At 42.3% G+C, this 25,894-nt stretch overlaps 1 protein-coding gene across 2 annotated transcripts; it reads left to right on the forward strand.

The window, feature by feature from the left end:
- The first annotated feature begins 208 nt into the window (after window positions 1-208).
- Window positions 209-25,894, forward strand: LOC142107607 (free fatty acid receptor 2-like). Of its 2 annotated transcripts, XR_012679986.1 has the most exons (3): window positions 209-473; window positions 19,375-22,630; window positions 25,832-25,894. XR_012679986.1 is itself a non-coding variant. In XM_075191127.1 (2 exons), exons 1-2 carry the CDS (start codon window positions 439-441, stop codon window positions 20,342-20,344), a joined length of 1,005 nt encoding a protein of 334 aa, XP_075047228.1. In that variant the 5' UTR covers window positions 209-438; the 3' UTR covers window positions 20,345-23,673. The 2 variants fall into 2 exon arrangements, 1 of the variants encoding a protein (XP_075047228.1); XM_075191127.1 differs by lacking the exon at window positions 25,832-25,894 and having other exon boundaries at window positions 19,375-23,673.

Below are 25,894 nucleotides of genomic sequence, written 5' to 3' on the forward strand. Positions count from 1 at the left end.
CGCTACCTGTGAATAAATGGCCCCATTGCAGTTTCCCTTTATGCTTCGCAAACTTTTTTTGTTTTATTTTTTTGCTATGACTTTTATTTACTTGGCACTTTTGTCTTCTCTGGAAATCTGAGGTCATGTGATCTGCAAGTTTACTTAAGTCGCTCCAGGCAGTAGCTGAGCATTACAGCAACACAGGGTTCAGCCCACATAAACTGATATCCTCTGCAAGGGAACTGACAGGACCTGCCTCTTTTCATTCAAGACAAACGTCTTCCCCATCTCATCAGAGATCAGATCCTTTGGTGAAAGCTGTGCTCTTAGTTCACTCTCGAAACTGCCACCTGGAATGTGAATTTTGTGTGGCGACAGCCTAGCTGGATAACTTAATCGCTGAAAAGATTGTGACAACTCTGCAATTAAAGATTTAATTTATTTATTCAGAGACAAATGGAGTCGTCTTCAAACTCTACTCAGGAATATTGGTATGTGAGCAAAATGCTTATGTCTATGACTCATGTAATCTAATATTGGCACAGACAGTGTAAGGATGGATTCTAATATCATCCATTTGCTATTTTAAACAATATTTTGTATTATAGGAAATAAATGTACTGGTTTCTATGAAAACTGCTGTATTACACTTGAAGGTACTTCAGTCTAAGACTCTCAGCAAATATATAATCAATGTACATGTCACACTGAGTTCTTCACAGTGTGAGAATAATTCGCTTCAGCTTTTCCCATTTCTTTTCTAAATGAATGACTTGGGTTGAATGACTTAAGCAATGTTAGTTGTAACTTTATGTCCACTTCATTTTTTTCAGAATAAGTGATTGCCATTGGAAAATAACAGGGAAAGTCAGAATTAGATCATTACTGGAACAGGGTCTAAAAGGAAATGGGAATTATTGAAAGTTGCGGGAAATAAAAGTTCACAGAGGTGGATGAAATTTCACCACAGAGCAAAAAATTAATTCTGTGTCCTATGTTCTAGATAACCTGAGCTAAAAAAGTAGTAACTATTTAAATCAGAACTGCTGAACCGTTCCTTTTTAGAACACTGCGCAAATTCAAAATGTATTCAAGGATTATTGCACCTGACATCGTGAAAGTTGTTCAACACTTTTAGTATCAACATTGCAGACTATGGCTGTCATATCTCCTCTATTCTGAAGTTTGTTATTCGCAGCACAACTACATCATGTTGGGGTGTGTCAAATCCCCCCGAGGGGGGCATAGGCAAATCGAGGGGGTTTCCTAGTGCCTGGAAACCCCCCTACAAGCCTGTGGCACTGTATAATTGAGGTGGCTGGACCCTGCTCCTGCTTCACACAGCTCTGCTTGAAAAGGGAGAGCTGCATGCACCTTACAGTAGTGCACACAGCATTGCCCGTGTATATTATGGGGATAGGAAGAGTTGGAGAGCAGCCAAGCACTGTCTAAAATTATACCCATGCATGCTGGTCACGCTCACTGGTGGAGTGGTGTGGAAATCCCCCTCTACAAATCCTGCATTTTCCCCTGGGGAGGATGTCTTCTCCAGTACTGATACCACCCCCCCCCCCTGCCCTAAAAACACCCCAGAATTGTTCACCAGTGGTATGTCTAAAATATTCAGTGCTATATATTAGGTATAATTAGGCAAACAAACATCTTGAGGTTAGAGTGTTGTAAATATCAATCTATAAATAATTACATGCAGATCAGGTTAACATAACTGGAATGTAAACGGAAATGACAGCAGATCATTGTCTTATAGACGTCTCAAGGGAAGGGGTTAACCTTTTTCTGTCAATCTTGGTAACTGTTGACAAACGTTGCGGTTACAGAGAGGATTAATCGTGTACATTAAGAGGAGAAACGCGTGGGAGATCTTGATGTGTGTGCATTACCTCATACTCCAGCTGGCTTTGAGGAAGAGGCATCGGGGTTACTTTGGAGGCGACACATCCTACATAAGTTTAGGAAACAATAGTAAAACTGAGGGAGTAGAGTAGAAAGTAGGTATTAATAGGTGTTTAGAATCAATCTCTGCGTGTGTGTAGGTGCTTTATCAGGGTTATTCGATCAACTGATCACTTAACATCTTTATGAAAAGTTGTGACACCTTTATGGAATTAATGAACCCTTTTAATAAATTAATCTTGATCTCAAACTAATCAAATATCTCTTAGTGTTACATGCTTTATATTATTTACACACAGAGCAACTGCATGCATGATTCCAGTCTTCTGTTGTACAGTAGTATTGCAACACCTGTAATTATACCCCCAAGGGGAGGGATGGCAAATTTTAGCCCGGGTGGCAAGATTTGACTCAGCAGCATATTTTAAAGGGAAAAAAATTCAGATGTCCCAGTGACCCAACCCAAGGTAGTACACCATGGGATCGGCACGGGGGTGGGGGGGGGAAGCAGATGCCCCCCTGGCTCCCAGCCAAGTCAGCCTCTGCTCCCAACATTCTAATTTTTGGCCTTGTGTTTGTGTGTGGCCACTTGTCACTATGGGGGCATGGCTACTCTTTCTGGGGGCTTGCCAAGCCATTCTGAAATGCTAGGCTGCCCTCAGCCACCTTCCCTCCCCCCAAAAACACCATTGGACTGCCATATGCACCAGTTGCAGGTGTCTGCAGTACATAACTTACAACGATCCCGGCAATCGGGACAAATGTCTTGGCTGCCAATAGCAAAATTGTCCCACTCCCACCTAAATTGGGACAGGTGATAGTATATGTAATTCCCATTCAGGTGACTATGTAGCTAGCATTATCGCAGAGAAATATATAAGGCAAAGCCACATAATAAACAAATGAAAATAAGTACATTCAGATTAAGGGCTAAGCAAGACTAGCAATTGGCTGGCCGAGACAAAAAAAAATCTGCGCGAGTCACATGTTTTTGATATAGGGTCAGCTACACAGGAGAACACCTGTCTCTTTAATTTCTATCACTCTGAGTGATATAGGGTCAGCTACACAGGAGAACACCTGTCTCTTTAATTTGTATCACTCTGAGTGATATAGGGTCAGCTACACAGGAGAACACCTGTCTCTTTAATTTGTATCACTCTGAGTGATATAGGGTCAGCTACACAGGAGAACACCTGTCTCTTTAATTTGTATCACTCTGAGTGATATAGGGTCAGCTACACAGGAGAACAACTGTCTCTTTACTTTGTATCACTCTGAGTGATATAGGGTCAGCTACACAGGAGAACAACTGTCTCTTTACTTTGCTTCACTCTGAGTTTTTCACTGCTGTTCTATTATTGGTAAGGGGTGCTATTCAGCAAAATTAATTTTTAAAGTGAAAACCCCCTTTAAGAGTGAAGAGTGAGATTCCTGCAGTATGTGTACTATACTCTTGTGTGTCAGTCTCCCAACTATATGAGAGCAGTGTTACCATATCTCCCAACTGTCCCAGCTGCAACAGTAGAGGCCAATTTTAGGAATATGAAAGGGGCGGGACTTACAGGGAGTGGACGGAACTCAATCTGAAAGTGGCCTTGGTTGGGTGGATTATTGCCTGTTTTGTGTGAAATGGGGTGTGGGGCTTGCTTAGAAAAGTGGCTGGGTTTATATGTCCCAATTTTGCCTAGATAAATGTTGAAAGGTACGGTGTTCTATACTACACATCCCCATGTTCGAAACACGCAATTGTGGACTCCTTGCACGGGAATGCACAGTTGCATGTATCACTTGCATCACTTGTGTATCTAAGGGGTAGATTTATCAAACCTTCTTTAACGGAAATGTAAAATTGTTCCCCATAGCAACAATCAGATTCTAGCTATCATTTTGTAGACTATACTTGATAAATGCTATCTAGAATCTGATTGGTTGCTATGGGCAACACCTCCACTTTTCCCTTTTAGAAAGTTTAATCAATCTACCCCTAAGTACCCATGGGTAAAACATAAAAAAGCTCACACAAAATAAGTCATTCTAACTAAATGAAGCAATTACTCAATTGATTAACATTTTATATCATCTGTGTCATATTATAACTTGATTTTGATAAGCCTGATATATCGTTCTAATTTTTACCAATATTTATATTTAATGAGAGAGTTGGCGATTTGAGGAACTGTAGGTAAAATTTTAATATGGGAGACACTCACTTTTTAATTAAAAGGTCATTGTGTTCCTGCTGGGCTATGCATTGGTGGTAGCAGTACAGGAATATCATGTATACTGTTCATCGATATAGTCAGTGAGAGGAGACGCATCTTTTGCCTTGGTCATCAGATAAGTTATTGTTTAGGGTGCAGCTGAGAGCTGATGGGTGAACTATGATCCTGAAAGAACTTATTTGTTGTTCTAAGAGATATATAAGCTTAATTAATATTAAGCAGCAATGGGACTCATTTTCTACAACTCATAGGGCTAGATTTACTAAGCTGCGGGTTTGAAAAAGTGGGGATGTTGCCTATAGCAACCAATCAGATTTTAGCTATCATTTTGTAGAAGGTACTAAATAAATGAAAGCTAGAATCTGATTGGTTGCTATAGGCAACATCCCCACTTTTTCAAACCCGCAGCTTAGTAAATCTAGCCCATAATCTCAATTGACTCAGCAATGCTTCCTGACAGCGTTAAGAGTTATTTTACCGCTGGGCCAGTATGCAGGGATCTGTGAATGCTGGACCCAACTTCCCGATTCATGCATGCACAATGGAATAGGAAAGCCAGACTTGGGATTCCAGTACCACTTACTTAAAAAAGGTTTGGAAGATTTGATAAATCCCAGATCTTGCAGCCAGTCAGTTCCTGCCACGGTCTATCTACTTGTCATGTGTCAGCATCATGCTTGGCTCCATTGTTCCCCACATATCACGACTCTGCCCTCAAAACGTTCAGTTACAGAAGTGGACCGGTCACTGTTACTCATAAGACCTCTATCCAGCTCACCTCTTCTGCTAAACAACTATGTGCTATGTTCTAGTGCTCTGATTGGCTATGGGTAGTTTAGAATTCCCAAAACTGATAGCAGATAGACAAGTGGGAGGTGGACAATGAATACAACAGGTGCATGTGATTCAAGTCAATCTATATCCGATATAGAGGTCATAGTTTCATATAGTTACAATTATCTGTTCCCAACTTTGCACATACACCCTCTTGACAGACTTTCTATGCTGCAGTTACCATTCAGTTGCTCACTTCATTTATTTAGACCTTGTTTCATTCTTGACACGAGAATCACTCATTAAAAATATGATTAACGACTATGCAGCAGTTTCTAATTCTTTCCTTTATGGACAATCGACACGCAATTAACTGCTTTGTGCAACTGAAAAATGTGATGTGTTTAAAAGCTGAATTTGTAAAACCTCTTTCTGCTAAACCCTTTCCTAAGACACAGTGGAGAAAATCAATTTGAGGCTTAACCAATAACAATGATAATGCAACTAATCCACTAAAATGTAAGACCCTGCTCCCTAGTTAATCACCATCATCAGTTATTTATATAGCGCCACTGATTCTGCAGCGCTGTACAGAGAACTCACTCACATCAGTCCCTGCCCCATTGGACCTTACAGTCTAAATTCCCTAACATACACATACACACACAGAGACTAGGGTCAATTTTGTCAGCAGCGAATTAACCTACCAGTATGTTTTTGGAGTGTGGGAGGAAACCGGAACACCCAGAAGAAACTCTCACAAACACGGGGAGAACATACAACCTCCACACAGATAAGGCCATGGTCGGGAATTGAACTTATGACCCCAGTGCTGTGAGGCAGAAGTGCTAACCACTAAGCCACCATCTTACCAAATGGATAGTTTGGACTCTCATGAAAATTAGTTAAACCCTCAGTATACCTGCTTCTGAAGTGTACAGGTGACAGGTACAAATTAAGCTTTTCACCACAATTCTCTTATACATGCCCAAGGGGGCACCTGCCAACTGGGCACATTTCTGACTGTTTATAGAGCCCCATCACAGTTATAAACCTAACTTTAAAAAAACATTTCAAGGAGATTTCACGAGCAATACGTCACGGATAGCAAAGGGACGTATCTTGCTCTACATAAGGAGCATGTCCAGCTCCACCCATGGGCATATCTAGTGCCATCCAGGACTATCAGGTGGGACCTTAAGTACTGTGCACAGCATGCCACCAGGGTGGATTTGTGCATGGGTAGCACGCCACCAGAGGTTGTATAGGATAGCATAGTCAAACCTAGGGGGGTTTCCTAGTGCCTGGAAACCCCCCTCCAAGCCTGGGGCACTGTATAATTGAGGTGACTGGACCCTGCTCCCGCTTCACATGGCTCTGCTTGAAAAGGGATAGCTGCACCTAACAGTAGTGCACGCAGCATTGCCCATGTATATTATGGGGATAGGAAGAGTTGGAGAGCAGCCAAGCACTATCTAAAATTATAGCCATGCCCCCATACATGCTGGTCACTCCCACTGGCGGCGTGGTGTGGAAACCTCCCTCTACAAATCCTGCATTTGCCCCTGGGTAGCAGGGCAGAAGTGAGCACTCAACATGGCGAGCAGGTGTTGTACGCACTAGAGTCAAGAGTGTTTTTAGTGGAGTTGAGGGGATTTGGGGACAACTTAGCCCTTCAAAAGCACGATGCCACACCCATTGTGATTTGGGCACACCCCTAACATGATGCAGTAACGCCATCTCTGTTGGAGGAGGTGTGGTTACATCCCGAATTAGGAATTTTAAATGTTGGGCAGTGCACACTGTGTCTTTATTCCACTTTGTAAATGATCACCATCAGCTAAATGTGTCAATTGACAATAATACCAATAGTATGCAGTGGTCCAATTCCATGTTTAAATATACATTTTTGCTAATTGTTAGCATTAGTTAAATGGTTGCATTCTTACTCTATGACTGTATTTTGCTATTGGTGTTTCTTCTGCTATAAGTTTCACTTACTTTTAGTTGTATTTATCTTGATACACCTATAAATTGAGCCAATTACTAACACTGTTGTACTTAACGGGGAGAGTTTGGTGCTTATATTAAGGAAGACTGTCCAAAAATAGAGAACCTGTTTAACATCTCTCAGAAAAACTGAGTTTTTGCATTCTGGTCTGCCTTCTGCGATCATAATCTGGGAGGTATATGTCTGAGACAAAGATAAAATCACTTCAGATAAAACATTAGAACACATTTCGGTCACATTGCAACTAATCTTATTGCAAGGTTTCCTCACAGATGACAATCTTCTTCTTTTTAAGACAGCAACATTTTTTAGACTTGCAGTGAAAGTTCGTATCTGTACATTCCCACTGTACTAATCAAGTGCTAAATAGGCAATAGCCTACAGCCTAGGTTCTCAAACTGTGCACCGCGGCACTGTCACAGGGGTTCTGTGGACAGGACGAAGAAAAAAAAAATCTATAAAAAAAACTTACCAATCCACTGGCGCCCGGGACCCAGCATCCTCCTCCCTCCTCGCTGAATGCCGGGCATGACGTCATCACGCCCGACATATTCAGCGAGAAGCGTCAGGAGAGAGGATGCTGGGTCCCGGGCGCTGCAGGATTGGTAATTTTTCCTTTTTTTTTTTGTTTGTTTTTTTTCTTCTTCCTGTCCACGGCAGGATACAGAGGGAGCACAACGCGGATGCAGAGGGGGCAGAGCGTGGATGCAGAGGGGGCACAGCGCGGATGCAGAGGGGGACTGCGAGGGTGCAGAGCGCGGATGCAGAGGGGGCATAGAGTGTGTGGATGCAGAGGGAGCACAACGCTGATGCAGAGGGGACAGAGCGTGGATGCAGAGGGGGCACAGCGCGGATGCAGAGGGGGACAGCGAGGGGGCAGAGCGCGGATGCAGAGGGGGCACAGAGTGTGTGGATGCAAAGGGAGCACAGAGTGTGTGTATGCAAAGGGAGCACAGAGTGTGTGGATGCAGAGGGAGCACAAACTGTGTGGATACAGAGGGAGCACAGAGAGTGTGAATGCAGAGGGGGCACAGAGTGTGTGGATGCAGAGGGAGCACAGAGTGTGTGGATGCAGAGGGGACACAGAGTGTGTGGATGCAGAGGGGGCACAGAGTGTGTGGATGCAGAGGGGGCACAGAGTGTGTGGATGCAGAGAGGGCACAGAGTGTGTGGATGCAGAGGGGGCACAGAGTGTGTGGATGCAGAGGGGGCACAGAGTGTGTGGATGCAGAGGGAGCACAGAGTGTGTGGATGCAGAGGGGGCACAGAGTGTGTGGATGCAGAGGGGGCACAGATTGTGTGGATGCAGAGGGAGCACAAACTGTGTGGATACAGAGGGGGCACAGAGTGTGGGGATGCAGAGGGGGCACAGAGTGTGTGGATGCAGAGGGAGCACAGAGTGTGTGGATGCAGAGGGGGCACAGATTGTGTGGATGCAGAGGGGGCACAGAGTGTGGGGATGCAGAGGGGGCACAGAGTGTCTGGATGCAGAGGGAGCACAGAGTGTGTGGATGCAGAGGGGGCACAGAGTGTGGGGATGCAGAGGGGGCACAGAGTGTGTGGATGCAGAGGGGGCACAGAGTGTGTGGATGCAGAGGGGGCACAGAGTGTCTGGATGCAGAGGGAACACAGAGTGTGTGGATGCAGAGGGGACACAGAGTGTGTGGATGCAGAGGGGGCACAGAGTGTGTGGATGCAGAGGGGGCACAGATTGTGTGGATGCAGAGGGGGCACAGAGTGTGTGGATGCAGAGGGGGCACAGAGTGTGGGGATGCAGAGGGGGCACAGAGTGTGTGGATGCAGAGGGGGCACAGAGTGTGTGGATGCAGAGAGGGCACAGAGTGTGTGGATGCAGAGAGGGCACAGAGTGTGTGGATGCAGAGGGGGCACAGGGTGTGTGGATGCAGAGGGGGCACAGAGTGTGTGGATGCAGATGCACAGTGTGTGTGGAGATGATACAGGGGCACAGTGTGTGTTAGCTGTAAATTATTCTTTGATAGAAATATAATTGAAAAAAATATATATAAAAATATTATTTTCTCTTGGATTTATGTGTATTATTTTTGCATTCAACTAAATAAGTATTTCTGTCCTGACCTAAATACGTTTTTTTGACCCAACTACTCATAAAATGTGACTGCTCAGTAATTATTTTGGAAGGGTGCCTTGAAAAAATTATGGAGACTCTAAGGGTGCCGCGAACTGCAAAAGTTTGGGAACCACTGGCCTACAGGTACAGCCTTGACAGGGGGGCCACAGGCTACACCTTGTTTCTCCACCTTCCAAAGTATTTTTGGATTTGGAGTTAATATGGGCTTGGTTAAAACTCTCCAAAGTTCAGACATAATTTCTGCATTGTGACTTTATACACAAATGAACCAGGAGGGTTTTGCTTTACAGATCGAGACACATAGACGGGACAAACTGGCATGAAAGTATTGTGTGTATAAAACTGACATATTGGTGTACACAGATTTTGCTGAATATGGTCCAGTTCCTATAAAATTCTTGTCTCTGTGGAACGTGGGAGGGCGCAAAGTTCAGAGGGCTAAACTCAACCCGTGTCGTTTTACTACATATTTAAGGAGAAAGTATAAACAGCTTCTCATCCGCCCTCCGAGTGTCTATCTGCAATGTAAACAGAGATAGCTTTGTTTTTTTAAACTGCCCTGAAACATCAAGGGAAATGGTATTATTTTACAAATAGGGCTTATTTTCACTTTAGACATAGGAAAAAGTATATTATGTTTAGCAAAAACAGCTGTGCAAAGATTAGTTTTTCAGTATAATGTGCTATTAATATTCATGAATGTTGATCACCCTCTTCTCCTACACACACTTCACTGGTTCACTTCCTACTTATCGAAACGTTCCTTTAGTGTTTCTACCTCTGGCACATCCTCCCCTCCACTTCCACTATCTGTTGGGGTCCTACAAGACTCTGTTCTTGGCCCTTTACTTTTATCACTGTACACCTTTTCTCATTCGGATCACACTACCACCTACCTCCTATCTATCTCTTACCCTGACCTCTCCACTTCTGTACTATCTCGTGTAACCAACTGTGCCTTGGTGTCACACTTGACTCTGCCCTCTGCTTTATTCTTCACATCCAGTGTCACGGAATTGCAGAGATGGCCGCTAACCAGTATTGGCACAACTGAACAGGGAGGCGCGGAGTCTAACGTACCCACGGTATTCACCAGGGACCCCCGCAAGGGGGTTTGGGCTTAGCTGCAGAGGGTACGCAGGTCGTGGTTCTCCAAGACAGTTACCGGTGTAGCGACAGTGGTAGACAGGTGTAGTCAGGCAATCCAGGTCAGAGCCAATCGAGCGGTGCAGTACACAGGGAAGATCCAGACAGAAGTCAGGTCAAGCGAAATAGTCAAACCAGCCGGGCAGCGAGGTACCGAAACGAAACACAGGAGAATAGTCACAGGAAGCTGAGTCAGAACCAAAGAACACAGGATCAGAAGTGCAGGAAACGCTGGAGCAGGAGTGAACCAATACTCTGGCACGAGACAGGTGTCAGAGGCTGCTTTATATACCATTAGGTGCCTCCTGATTGGGTTAAGGAGATTTTGGCGGTCAGACATGGAGACTGGTGACAGGAAGGTAGAGATAGCGTCCCACTGCTAGGCAACGGGAAGCGGCTCCCGGGAAGGTGCAGGCGTCCGCCTCCTGCACCAAGTGTCAGTGCGGAGACGGTGCCTGACATCCAGACTCTCTCCCAGTCATGTTGACTCTACTCTAGAAACATTGTCAGAATACGCCCTTTTCTAACCCAACATGCTACCAAAGCTCTTATGCAATCTCTCATCATCTCCCATCTTGACTATTGCAACCTCCTCCTATTTGGCATTCCCAACACCCATATATCCACTTCAACCCATCCTAAATGCTGCTGCAAGACTGATCTTCCTCTCTCACCGCTCCACATCTGCTGCAAATCTCTACACTGGCTCCCTGTGTCCTCCAGAATCCCATTCAAATTACTCACCTTTACCTACAAAGCGCTGCAGAGTATTGTGGCGCCTTACAACTCTATGATGATAATACTAATAATAATAATAATAATAATAAATGGTGATCTCCATGAAGGTTATAGTGACAATCCCTTTCGTATATACAGGGTGATTTTTGCCTACAATGCGGCTTTCTCCCTTTCCATAAATCATCCCCTGAGTCACTTAAACATACTTATAGCTTATACAGAGTAGCAAAGTGCTTCTAACATGTATATATCATCCCTTCCTTGTATCTCTGGAAAAGGAAACACGTGTAGTGTAATGAGTGAGCATCCAGCACTATGGGGTCTGTTTATCAAGGAGAAAAGCCTTAAATCTGACAAAACAGTTTTCGCCAGGTTTAGAACTTCCCCCCTATTTGAGAAGCCCTCACTGCTTGTGATAGCTTTCCCCGGTGATCACTATCCCATGCAATGCATAGGCAAGATTTTTAACATGGACGGTGGCGGTACAGGTAGTGGCCTCCTATCGCTAGCTGCCTACTCCCTTAGAATGTCTGGGAGAGTCCAGACTTTCTAGGAGTTCACTTGGACTCCCAGTAGAACAATGCAACCTTTCTGTATCCCACACACTTCCCTAGCGAACTGGGTCAGAGCAGTGCTTGAGAACGCAATTCACAGTGTATTGCAATCTTGGTTCCCCGCCCCCCCCCCCCCCATGTGTGGTGCTGTGGATTGTTGCATTGCACAGCGGGGGCTAGGCTGGGATGATGCAATTTGCGCAGCAACAACCCCCACACTCGGCATCAGCGATCTCCTTGAGTTGCCTCCAATAATGTTGGCAAATATGGCCAAACAATAAGACTCCTCTTATTGCTACCAGCCACTGTCGTCCGGGAGATGAACTTCACTCAGCTGCCCCAGTGACGTTAATCTTGTCAAATTGGGCGATAGGAGCAATAAAAAATCTTCTATATTGATAAATAGAAATTATATTTAATGCAATTACTTAAGCTCTAAGGCAGTGGTCAAAGTGAAAATTTAGAAATGGCAATATGGAAATTGAGAAACGATGGTATGAAAAATGTAGTGGTAATTGTAAGTGAATGGAATTTGATAGTTTTTACAATGAAAGGAGCAGGAGAAGTGGCGGTATGGCGTACCACCGTGTACACCCCCACTTCCACCACTGCTCTAAGGTCAATGGCTTTTTGTTGATTACTATGTTTACAGCATAGTCCAGCATAGTTGCAGGTTTTGAGTAAAGGGACATTTCACGTGATTGAATTCCATGGTGGGAAAGGACTTATTGGAGACATGTGAAGTTCCGTCTATATAATCTTTGAGTACCGCACAATGGTGTTGCGCATTCTCTTTGGAAATTCACTAAATGTGTAGCCTATAAATAGAGCTACGAGGATGACCGTGACCATTCATTCTTTATTGTGGATTGTTGGAGCATAACAAGTGATAAGTCTGGGCAACAAAAATAATAGTGTAGGATTCCACTTGTAGCACTTACAGCCAGATTCCTGCAGAACCATGCAAAATTCTCCAGCAAAAAGTAGAGCGAAGCCTTAATTAACTGTCTTGAAAGTTTTGCTCATCTGTAGTTGTGAGCGATCCATCTACATCTCCCTGTATGGGTTGGCAGCTGTGTCAATAACTGGTCTGTTATGTGACAGATTTGGTCTGTTTATCAGTAAACAGACTGAGCGAAGACCTGATACAAGATGCACAGGTCTTATCACTTGTGCTGTTGACTCTGGTATCTTCCTACATTATGGAATCGATGCAGCAAGCAGGATAATGAAAAGGTAAGCAGTATATTATGGTGAGATTGATAGCCATTTCCAAATACAGAAATCAAACATGAGGTTAGATGCAGCAATTAAAAGGACAATCTCATCAAAACACAACCTTTTTTTTTTTTAACTGTTTATTTTGAAAAAATAGCCAACATGTACAGATAAGAATCCACAATTAATACATTCGCAGGGCAAAAGACAAAAACAGAGAACAGTACCTGTCATGGGCATATGTCAAAGAAGCTGAAAATATTTAAGCAGGAAATATATAACATAGCCAGAGGTTGTCAATAAACAGACAGGTGAGTATACAATTGTTATCCAGAATACTCAAGAAACTATAACATTTTATAACAATATAATGTGGGGGTGGAGTGGGTGGGGGGGGGGGAGGGGGGGCACTGGTCGCCACCAAGACTGAAACAAAAAGAGGACACACTTCCCAATTATACGCACAGTTCCTTGTCCCTATCTTTCCTTTTTAAGATGAGAAACAAATAAGTAGAAGAGGGGCACTAAGCATTTTAGTGGAGATTACTACTTAGATTCTCTGGGAAGGGAAACAGCATCGAGAGTCAAGAGTCAGGCCACCTATGAACTTAGGGTGTCTTTTTAGGAGAAAGGAGTTGGTGCAAGAGGTAAGGGGTTATAAGTAAAGCCAAGGAGCCCAAACCTGGTGAAATTTATCATCCTTATCATGCAGGTGGTATGTAATCTGTTCCATCCGGGCAATAAACCAAATATAGGATTGCAGGGCTGCCAGAGTGGGGGGTTCAGCTTGTTTCCAAGACTTAGCTACTAGGCAACGCGCAGCTGCCAGGACATGGGAAGCCAATTTCGCAGATTGTCTATCATCGTCAATCAGTGGGTAACAGAGAAGAAAAGATCATGGGTCTTTCCGGACAGGGCATGGAAGGAGAGAGGAGAGGAGGGTGCTAACTCGATCCCAAAAGGAGGATATCTTAGGACAGGACCACCAAATATGCAAAAAGGAGCCCGTCTGGCCACAACCACTCCAACATAATGGAGAACTAGAGGGGAACATTTTAGTGAGTTTGTCAGGGGTGTAGTACCACCTATAGTATACTTTATATGTGTTCTCCTTCACCAAAGTGGAAATAGAGCTAGTGGCAACTTGCTCCCTTATGATTTCCCAATAATCCTCCTCTGGGGGGGGCCCAGATCCCTCTCCCACTCCCTCTCATGCCTACCGCCCGGAGGTAAAAGTACACTGAGGATTAGGCTGTAGATAGAGGAGATCATGCCCCTACCCAAGGGTGAGGAGAGACATAGAGATTCAAAGGGAGACCTAAGGGGGTGAGAGGAGCCCCCCCCCCCCCCCGAGGAGAGAGCCCACAAAGTGTCGTAATTGGAAATACTCGTAGAATTTAGGATGGAGACTTGGATATTTAGGGCCTGAGTCATTAAGGAGAGCAAAGCATAAAAAAGGAGTAACTTTGAATCTGGGCAAAACCATTGTTGCATTGGAGGGGGAGGTAAATTTAAAATGTAGGCACAGATTTATAGTAGGAGTAGGGCATGTCCTAGTTCAACTTTAAATTTCAGTGTAAAAATTAAGCTAACAAGTATTTGTGTGCTAGATAAAAAAACAGCCAGTATTTATCTTATGTGCAAAATAATAAATTAGTGTGCACCCCTTCCATTGTAACATGGTTTGTCCCGGAGAACATTTACTCGTTCTTCTTGCCTTACTTGCCTTAATGACTCAGGCCCTTAGAGCGTAGGTCATCCCAGGAGATAAAGGCCCCTTGAAATAATAGGTCTCCAACAAATCGAACTCCCGCAGTGACCCAGGGACTATAGAAGGCAGAGGAGAGCCCAGGAGAAAAGGCAGGGTTACCCCAGAGAGGTAGGACAGTAAGAGAGGACACTGGTATCTTGAGATGGGGTCGGCAGGTCTCCCATATTGCAGCTGAGAATAGAAGGGTAGGGCATTGGGAGGTGAGGGGTGACCTAGTTTGTTTTGAGAGACCCCATATACAGGACAAAATTGGAAAATTAAGATAAGTGGATTCGATGTCAACCCACGACAGTGCCGCGGGGAGGGGGGGGGCAAAGGAAGCTACGATCTGGCTCCGCCAAAACACAACCTTTTAAGTTTCAGATGGACTTTATTAAGCAAAATAAATGTGCATTGACATTATGACATATAAGCAGATACGGTATTGTAAAGGCAAGGCATGGATTTAGGAGTCTATTTATCATTGTGAGATAAGCCATTTCTCTGGCGAAAATAGGTTTTTTGCCAGAGTTAGGGCTTCTCCTAATACATCAATGGTTACCATCGACCCCCCCCCCCAGCACATAGTTTTGCCTAGTCCCTAATTAAGAAGGATACAGACAGTTCATGTAATCCTCTTATCACCATCGCCATCTCAGGATCGCCATAGCAGAGGGTACACTGACACAACACCGAGAGTCATTATTGCCAGGCAGCCGAAACACGTTTAATGTGACTCTTTCAGCTCAACTCTTTACACAGGTAAATTCAATCAACAGAATCACAAATACTTTGATTGTTTGCACAAAGCGTACACACTGAGTCAGAACAAATGTTTACATGGGCAAATCTTGAAATCATTTCAAGGATCATAATTTTGAAGAAGTAATAAGAAGCGAAAATGAATTGTACACTCATGAAATAATATTAAAGGTTATGGAAAAGTAAAAAGTGGACATGAGATTCCGAAGTCACTGAATACATACTAGAGAAATAAATAAATAATCATATAATAATAGGCAGAATACCAAATAGATTATAGTAGGGACTCAGGATTAGCTCTTTTATAATACAACACAGACACTTTAGGTTTTGTCTTTACATCCTGAAACACACATGTAATTTATCCTTCATGTTTTCAGCTTTTCATACATTTGGCATTAAGATTGTCCAATTTGGTTGCTGTAAACCAAAATGGTGCAAAATTGCCGTACGTGGTCCCAAAACTGTCCCAATCCAATCAAACTGCGTAAATTTGTATTTTCAAGTAAAATAATCAAATGTCGGTCATTGGGCACTCAGGAAATTTTGTGCACTTTACAATTTGGTCATTTGTACTACCCACCCAATAAGCGGTTTGTGACAATTTGGCCATTATGTGGTGGACTGACTGATCACCTTTTCAGATCCGATCCCAGTCATCATTTAATTTACTGATACCTAAAAAGGTCAGGCGTTCGTCCAACAATATGTAAACAAAGGTTACAGTCGTTATGGAATAAAAAAAATTGATTTATTTGGGTACTCTTATGCTGATCAAACAAATCAATCTGTTACGTCCAAAAAAAAAACTGTAAATATTTTTCTTAATTAATTACGAACACAAAAACAAAAGATTAATGACATAAGGATTCACCACTATTGCTAAGTGGTGCAATCAATTGTTTTCAGTTTTCACATCATTAATTGACTTTAGCTCACCTGTGCAAATAAAGTGTTTTGACTGATCTCAAAATAAATACAACTGTCTGTGTTTTGCTCCACACTTGGCCAGGGTGTATCCAAACAAGAGCTTCATCGTGTAGATCAAAGAACATTCAAAGAAAATCCAACAAAAAAAAGGTTGTTGAAAAGCTCTCTATAGCACAAAAATAGTTTAGGCACTTCACAAATGTGCCCTTTATGGGAAGGTTGCAAAAAGAAAAGCATCTTTGAAGAAAACTCCACTAAGATCTCACCCAAAGTTTGCCAGATAGCATATGGGAGGCGTGGGATACTAATTATCGGTGCTGATAACACCGGCAACGACTTCACAGACAAAATATGCCTGAATGTGACTTCACCAACATTAAAAAAATCCAGACTTACCTCTTTAATGACAAGGGAACTATCCGACTGTGTTCTCAGAGATCCCGATCAGAAGTAATAATGGCACTGCGTTTTATGTCATTGAAAATGGGGACCGTCATATTAGAAGCTTTTAAAGCAGCAATTCTTGCTGACCATCCCTAACCCTAACCTGATGCCTAACCCGATCCCTAACCCGATGCCAAAACCTAACCCGATCCCTTTCCTTAACTCTAACCCTAACCCGATGCCTAACCCTAACCCGATGAATAACCCTAACCCGATCCCTAACCCGATACCTAACCCTAACCCGATCCCTAACCCGATACCTAACCCTAACCTGATCCCTAACCCGATGCCTAATCAAAACCCAATCCCTTTCCCTAACTCTAACTCTAACCCTAACCCGATGCCTAACCCTAACCTGATCCCTAACCCAATGCCTAACCCTAACCCGATCCCTTTCCCTAACCCTAACCCGATGCCTAACCCTAACCCTAACCCGATCCGTAACCCAAAACCTAACCTTAACATTAACACTTACTTTACATGACAGCTACAATTGGCACTTTAAAAGTGCCAATAACGCGGTCGCCATTTTCAATGACATAAAAACGCAGTGCCATTATTACTTCACAGTCGGATAGTTCTCTCGTCATTAAAGAGGTAAGTCTGGATTTTTTTAATGTCGGAAGTCACGTTCGGGCATATTTTGTCTATGAAGTCGTTGTCGGTGTTATCAGCACCGTTAATATCATGGCCACCCTATGGGAGACCCATATACCAAGTCAAGGAAGAGTCTATGCTCTGATGAGTTCAAGATTGAACTCTTTGGCCTTACATTAAACACTGTATTTGGTGTAAAGCTAAGACTGCATGTCATCCCAAGAACGCTATCCCTACGATGGTGGCAGGGGAATAATATGATACCCATGGTTCTCTGTTTCAGGGTTTGGAAAACTTGTCATCCTAGGGGCACCATGGATGGGGCATGATACAGACAAGTCTTGGAGGAAAACATACTGCAATCTACAAAAGACCTAGGACTTGGGATGGGATGTAGTTCATGCAGGACAATGAACCAAAGCATACAGTAAAAGACACATTGGTGTGGGGTAAATACAAACAATCAAATAATATCTTTTAATGGTGCAGTCAAAGCATACGTACTGATAGAATATATCAAACTGGTTAATATTACCTTTTTGTTACACGATTAATTTCAAAATGACACTCCAACTGCGTAATCTTAATTAACAACCTGGTCGGCAAATTATTAAAATTTTTATGTGACAGCTTCTGCATATCTTATCAGTATTCCTGAGCAACCAAGCCACACATATTGTCTAATCATCAACTGATATTTAATGAAAGATATTTATTACAGTGCTAATTAAAGACAGCTGCAGACGACCTGCAGAACAAGTAACAGATCAATAAAGATCCAGCTCATGTGATACTTTATATTAAATAAGATAGCGAGCCGCCGAGTAAAACATCACAGGGTTATATTAAGGTCCGGCTCACTTGTGCTTGCAAATCACTGATTAATAGATTATAATTTATAGCTGGGGTCGTCTTTGAAGTCAGGTGCACATGAATATGGTGGTGGAACCTCTAGCAACTAAGGCAATGCTTGCTTTCTCTTTCTAAACACTGCTAGAAAAATTAGTGAATCTGGATTGTGGGGCATTCTGTTGATCCTGCTTGACAACAAAAGGACTACACTTTTTTATTAGTTGAGAAGTAATTAAATTTGGCACAGTATCCGTAAAATTGGATTCACTCTATCAGACTTTCTGGGGCCAAATGAATTCTAAACGTTGTTCCATGGAGTGTCTCCGGAATGTTCGTAAAGACACTCTGTGGCGTTGCAACATTGTGGATTCTATCTTGCAGGAATCTCCGCGATGTTGTAGTGCCCGGAAATGTGCACAGCCGGACATCGCAGTAATACTTTTTGAATACCTTATAATACACAAATGATACTAACATATAATCTCCTGTAAATTATATCTGTCCAAACCGTAAGTTCTGAAGTCACCATTTCAATGTTGATGAAGAACACCCGTGTATTATAAAGAATAATATACCTCCACTGTAAGTTATTACAGACATTAGAGGTCACCATGGAGGCCTACAGCCTTATGCTTTCCTATGGTGACAGAGCTCCTTGGTAACTTGTAACTTAATGTACAGTAGGGTGTGCATTATCCTCTATATCATGCCTGTGGGATGGTGTGTAACAATTCTGTAGCTGATTTTCTTGAACAAAGGGGCTAGAAAATATTTTTTGAGGAAAAGGAGGAAGAAAAAAGAATAATTGTGGCATAGTCACAGCTGGCTAGTACTTCTAGTATTATCACGTACGATATAACAATAACTGGGTTCTATAACTGGGTGCAAGCGGTATTGCAGACTCTCTCTCCTAGTATCTGTAGTTTATATCCTGACATTTCCATTGTAGCCTAATCACAGTTTCACATAGCCAGGCTATATGTTATTGATGCTATTAGTCGTACCATATAGCAATGTAGTAGAAATTGAACATGGAACTATTTAATGGAATATTCTTTTGATATCTGTTTTATTAATATCAGTGTTGGAAGCGGGCTGGAATACAGTGTTATGCCATACCACCACTTCTCCAACAAACTATCAAAGACAATTTACTTGCCGCCGCTTCTAAATTTCCATGCCCCCGCTTCCAAATTTCCATGCCGCCGCTTCCAAATTTCCATGCCGCCACTTCTGGATTCCAACTTCGACCACTGATTAATATGCCAAATTAAATGCCCAAGAGTTGACAGATTTTTTGCTGAATGATTCTCAGGACTAAGCCTCAATGTTATGAATAATCCTGTATTTTCTCTTCTTATTTAAAGGTGTGATAATGGATACTGTCACCTGGTTCTGACTGTCTACATTGTGACTTTCCTGACCGGACTGCCTTCTAACTTGCTGGCTTTCTACGCCTTCCTAGTCAAGGTTCGCAGGAAGCCAACACCAGTAGACATCTTTCTTCTCAACCTGACCATCTCGGACCTTCTCCTGCTAACGTTCCTTCCTTTGAAGATGATAGAGGCAGCCTCTGGTATGATTTGGACCGTGGAAGAGACTCTTTGCCCAATTACAGGGTTCTTCTATTACAGCAGCATCTACATCAGCACCCTGTTCCTCACAGCCGTCAGTGTTGAGCGTTACCTTGGTGTGGCTTTTCCTATTAAATATAAGCTGCATCGCAAGCCTAAGTACGCCATGGTTATAGGCGTCATCTTTTGGCTTGTAGCCTGTGCTAACTGTAGCGTTGTTTATGTGATTCAATACAAGATACCAAACAACAACACATACCAAAACAGATGCTATGACAACTTTACCACTGAGCAGTTATACTATTTGCTCCCAGTCCGCTTGGAGTTAGGTATAGTCCTTTTTTTTATTCCATCCATTATTACACTTTTCTGTTATGTCAACTTTATACGGATATTGATGTCTTTGCCAAACATCCAACGGAAGAGGAAACAGAGAGCCATTGGCTTGGCCATCGCTACTCTTGCCAACTTTTGCATCTGTTTTGTGCCGTACAATATATCTCATGTTGTTGGATATATACAAAATAAGAGTCCAGAATGGAGGGTGTATGCCTTGCTCTTTAGCACATTAAATGCCACTTTGGACCCAGTTATCTTCTACTTCACATCAACAACAGTGCAGAAAACATTTTTTGACTTTTTAAGGGCAATCACGCTAAAGCTAAGGACCATTTGCCCATGTAAGATGTTCTGCCCCTCTAAATCTGCTCCGCCATTTAATGACAGCAATCTAGATAGGTCCTCCACGATACAATCATTATAACACCTCCTAGAACGCAGCGACTGTGTTTGGGAATTTGCATTTTCCTTTCGATTAAGAACCATTTGAAAAGCTCAGGGATAGCCCTATATTCTGCGAGAATCTAAATGAAGAAAGACAAAGAATCTATAGCACTTTATTGCACTATAATGTAAAGGTTCGGTTTGGTGGAAGAAATTATTTCTTCTGTGATTTTCAGCTAATGGGATTCTGGTGATGCCAATGGGAGTCATCACACCAAGGACAAGGTTGTTTAGAAGATCTTCTAAATACCATCTCAGTTTAGCTGCTGGACTAAGTGAGTTCAACTGACATTGCTGTTGTCATCTCAATTCCTCCTTTGGTGATCTCCACTGCCTCCTTGGTAACAGAAACTGCCACCAAACATGGGAAACAAATTACCTGGCTCTGTTTCCTGCAGAGAGCATGATACTACAGGAAAACAGACACACAGCTACTGGCAGATAGCCACAAGAGTGCCCGTGCAGCACAAAAAGCAAAAGAAGAGGAATGAGGCTCGGTTAGGACAAATGATAAAGGACACTTACTTTCTGGCAGGTATGAACAGTGATGTTGCCTATAGCAACCAATCAGATTCTAGTTATCATTTTGCAGAATGTACCAAGTAAATAATAACAAGAATCTGATTGGTTGCCATAGGCAACATCTCCCCTTTTCAAACTCGCCGGAAACTCTCAGCTTGATACATTTACCTCTTAGAATTCCGCTGTCTCTCCTCATTCCAACCGCGCTGCGTCACCAGTAGCCGCACAGAAATACCAGCAGCCAGGACTATGCTATTTATTGGTGGCTGACAATGCTTTCCCCATCAGCAGCTACAATTGTTCTTCAGCTACCTCATATATTATATGTGTATCTTGCGCCTCCTAGATTGTAAGCTCTTCAGAGGCATCCATACCTTCTGTCTCATGTCATTGTATGTCATTTGATGTATCAAGATGCCCTTGATGTACAGCGCTGCGTACTATGTATGTGCTTTATAAACATGAAAAGATAATAATAATCCTATCCTTTACTTTTATAGTGGTAACATATTAAATAACATTGTACAATTAGAGAACTTTATTTAAGTCCCTGAACCAGTGAAGCTTGTATTCTAATTTATTTCCCACTTTTAAAGCGGCACTGGCCCGACCCATTGTCGGGATTACATTATACAGGCGTTGGGTGCGGGCATTGCCGCTTTAAAAGCGTTGATTTCACTTGGGCCATTACAAGTGACGTCGTTTCTTAGTGTAGATGTTTGTAAAAGTCTCATTTTAGCTCTGGACATAAATAAAAGTGCCGGAAACAGTGTATGTCTGTGATATGGCAAGTCCATATTCTCAGCTTGTCGCTATCACACTCACCGCTATTTTTTTGGCTGAAAGGTTTGTCGCCATAGTCAGTGCCAATAATATGACTACCACCGTAGTCTCCCACTCTTCAACATCCTCATTTTTGTTAGCCTCTCCCCTTTAGAATGTAAGCTCTCACGAGTAGGGCCCTCCTTCCTCTTGTTTTCCTGCCTTCCCCTACTCTGCCCACCTCTGATAGCCAGTCAGTCACCTTCTTCCTGATCTCTCTGTCCCCTCCTACTGCGTCTGCATATGTTTCGGCCATGTTCCTGCGCACAGCCTCGTCTGACTCTGGTCTGAGTGTAACCCATTGTTGTTTCATTCTACTCCCCATTGTTCAGCAATGCAGAACTCTAGTGATGCATTATAAATAAATAATAATAGTAATAATAGTAATAATAGTTAGTGCACTTCTGTTTTACTTGCACTTTGATATTGAATAACCACCAATGAATTGCACTGAGCTCACTAGCAGTGGATAACATATATATATATATATATATATATATATATGTATTGTTTTTTTTCAAATCTCTTGTCATATGCAATGGAATATTATGACTATACTTGTGTGTGTTACAAGATGATTTTTCTTCATAGATTCAAGGGATCAAATGCTTTTGTAAATGTAGTAAGATGGGTATATACCGTCAGTGTGTCAATGTATATAGCTATATTGTTTTTTGAAGGTTTCTTGCACACACCAGATTTACATGATAAACACCTTAATTACTTGCTGGGCTACAAACCCAACATCTCAGGTCATGGAATAAATTAATTTGAATGTCATGTTTTGTAGCTATAAAACTTCTGGATTAGAAATGGTTCTTAGAGGTTAAATTTACTAAAACATTCTAAAAAGGAATGCGGAGGTGTTGCCCATAGCAACCAATCAGATTCTAGCTCTCATTCTATAGTTAGAATCTGATTGGTTGCTATAGAATCTGAACATCATTCTATGTTCTACCTAGTACATTCTATAAAATGTTAGCTAGAATCTGATTGGTTGGTATGGGCAACACTTCCACTTTTTGTGTTTAGAAGGTGTAGTACACATACCCTTTAATTTCTTCCTACCTATAACCCAGATGAAGTCTGGGAGCCCGCTTCTGGATCCATGGTTCATTCTATATTAATAATGTAATGGTCTTAATTTTTTTGTCTTGTTTTTGGCTATATTTATTATAAAATATTACAAAAATATAATGCAAATCTAGTTTACTGAGCAGTGGTACACAACGCTTTTGCAAAAGAATAATTTGGGACCTTACTATAAACATAACGGGAACAAATATTCTTGGCAGCCACCCATAGGTAAATGTGGACCCAGAGACACATTGGAGGCTGTTATTTTGTGGAGTAAGTCGAAATGCCATTTACTAGGATCTAGTGAGATCCCTAACACATTACTGCAACATTACCCTGTGCGTAGGGAATTGGGGAATTTTACAAACCCCTGACACAGATTATTTTTTTTTGATCAAGCCAAAGAAAACACGTATCCCATTATATTGATGTACATAATAGGGCTGATTCATGTTCACATGCATGTATCTTGCGTGAAATAGCTCTGTGTGCGCTCAGCAACGGACCTTACGTCAATGAACGCAATTGTCTGCAATTTATGTCCGGACGCAAATGACGTTTGAAGGACAGAACGAGGTGGGAAGGAGCGGAAGAGCGTAGGAATGTACAGTAAGGACTCGCAGATGTGGCCGATTCAAGTCCCGGGTTTCTCATAAGTACGCTTGGGTTTAGACGCTAAAATTCCGCATTCTTTTATTTTAAACGCAAGTTGCGTTCGAACATGGACCCAGCCCAATGTGTAATGCTTTGGCTACTGACTGTACTATTGAGAGCTACTGTATTTGCGCTAACAAACATGATGATGCTAATGTACTATAACTTGAAGATATACTGTATATGTGTTGTACATATGACGCTATTCTGACATTTTGTAAGGCAAAATAAAGATATTTTTTTCTACATAAATAGTATCTGTTTTATTATTTGTGCATATTTGAAATATAAATAATATTTTTACAAGATTTGATGTGTTCAGAATACACTGTTCATCTATAAGCAGACTTAGATTTTAGAAGCTGCTATTTTGGAAACAGATCTGACTCCATGTAGGAAAATGCAAAGAAACTGTGTCCAATATACTGTATAATCATACTTACTGGTTGTTATAATTTACAGTAAGAGTAATTAAAAACAATTATTATATATGCTTTATTTACTATAAATAATATATTCATGGCATAATAGATAATCCCTTGTAGGTATGCATTAGAAAATGGGGGTGGAAGGAATTAGAATGAATTTAAAGGGACCAGTTAACTTAAAATACAAGAGGGGTTTCAAGCAGGGGTGCCAAGATGGAGGAAAGGGCAGGGGCAAATTTAGGATTTGCAGAGGGGGTTTTCCCCACCACCCCGCCAGTGGGCGTGACCAGCACGTATGGGGGCGTAGCTATAATTTTAGACAGTGCTTGGCTGCTCTCCGACTCTTCCTATCCCCGTAATATACATGGGCAATGCTGCGTGCACTACTGTTAGGTGCACGCAGCTCTCCCTTTTCAAGCAGAGCTGTGTGAAGTGAGGGCAGGGTCCAGCCACCTCAATTATACAGTGCCCCAGGCTTGGAGGGGGGGTTTCCAGGCACTAGGAACCCCCCCGCTCGGTTTGACTATGCTGCCATGCTCCAAAACGGACCTTGTGACAATGAACGCAATTGATGGCAATTAAATTCCAAACGCAAATGACATTTACTACTGCCTAACTTGATACAGCGGAACAGGCGAGGGAAGGAGCAGACTAACGTAGGCCATGTACAGTAAGGGCGTGCTGAGGGCGTTCCGATGCAGATGCAAGACCTGGGTTTTTCATAAATGTGCTTGGTTTCACCTGTGTTATTTGCACCAGCTACAGGGCAGGTGTCAGTGCCGGCTGATAGTGATGACTGGTACAGAATAGTGTTTCTTTTAAAAACCTACACCTATACAGTGCCCCAGGCTTGGAGGGGGGTTTCCAGGCACTAGGAACCCCCCCCCCCCCCCCTTGGTTTACCTATGGAGGGGGGTACCTGGGCTCAGGTTTGTCTTGGGGCCAGGGCACTGATAGGTTGTTATACCGGTGGGTGGGAAGACCCCCTGAGGTCCTGAATGATAGCCCACTCTGGCCCTATCCTACCAACATATTAACCCATGAGTTGGCGGCAAAATGCTTAGCAGAGAACTTTCCACTTTCTATTGAGCTGTTTAGGAAACCCCCCCTCCCCCTTAGGCTGCGCCCACGGCATGCGGGATGCTGCACCGGGTCCTCAACTCCCTCTCAGCAGTCCCGAGTACAGATGCCCCAAATTCCCCCTAAAAAACAGAATCACTAAAATAGTTAAAGACACTGATTTATAGCACTGCACAGAACCTGCTCTGACTCCTGTTTGTTTGCCAGTAATTCGCTTGGCAGATTTTTCCAGAACAGGACAACTATAATATTTGCTTTGCATACTGCATTTGTAAAGTAAATATATAGTGTATGGAAACCTTTACCTATTAGAGAATGTTGTTTATAGATCTTTTATATATGACAACTTGTATTGTAAGACTAGTGGCCCTTAATGATAAAATATTAATACTAAATATAAATAAACCTGTTAAAAGTTATAATTAATACTAATTATGCAACTATTTCCATCCATTAGAATAATTTTGTTTAAAGTAAGCCTGTAACAATAAATTGACACATTTTAATAGTTATGTACAACAAAGAGAACAATATATTCACCGCCAATTTTTTTTATTTCATTGTTTAGCAATTTATTCTTTCTATCTAACTCATGTCTTCCCTCTTATACCAGTCACATTGTATGCAGATGAGGAGGGAAGAGATTAATCAGACTCTTACATAGTTTAAAAAGTATCTATCACCTGCCAGTGTGTTTTTTTTTAAAAAAAAACTGTAGTTTATTTCAACGTTTAAGCTAAGTAAACAACGTCATATTTGTGGTTTTGAAGACAGCACTGTGGAGTATATTTACTAAACTGCGGTTTGAAAGAGTGGAGATGTTGCCTATAGCAACCAATCAGATTCTAGTTATCATTTATTTAGTACATTATACAAAATGACAGCAGGAATCTGATTGGCTGCTATAGGAAGCATCTCCAATTTTTCAAAGCCGCAGTTTAGTAAAT

The sequence above is a fragment of the Mixophyes fleayi genome, chromosome 11, assembly GCF_038048845.1.
Source record: "Mixophyes fleayi isolate aMixFle1 chromosome 11, aMixFle1.hap1, whole genome shotgun sequence".
In the NCBI taxonomy this organism is placed as follows: domain Eukaryota; kingdom Metazoa; phylum Chordata; class Amphibia; order Anura; family Limnodynastidae; genus Mixophyes; species Mixophyes fleayi.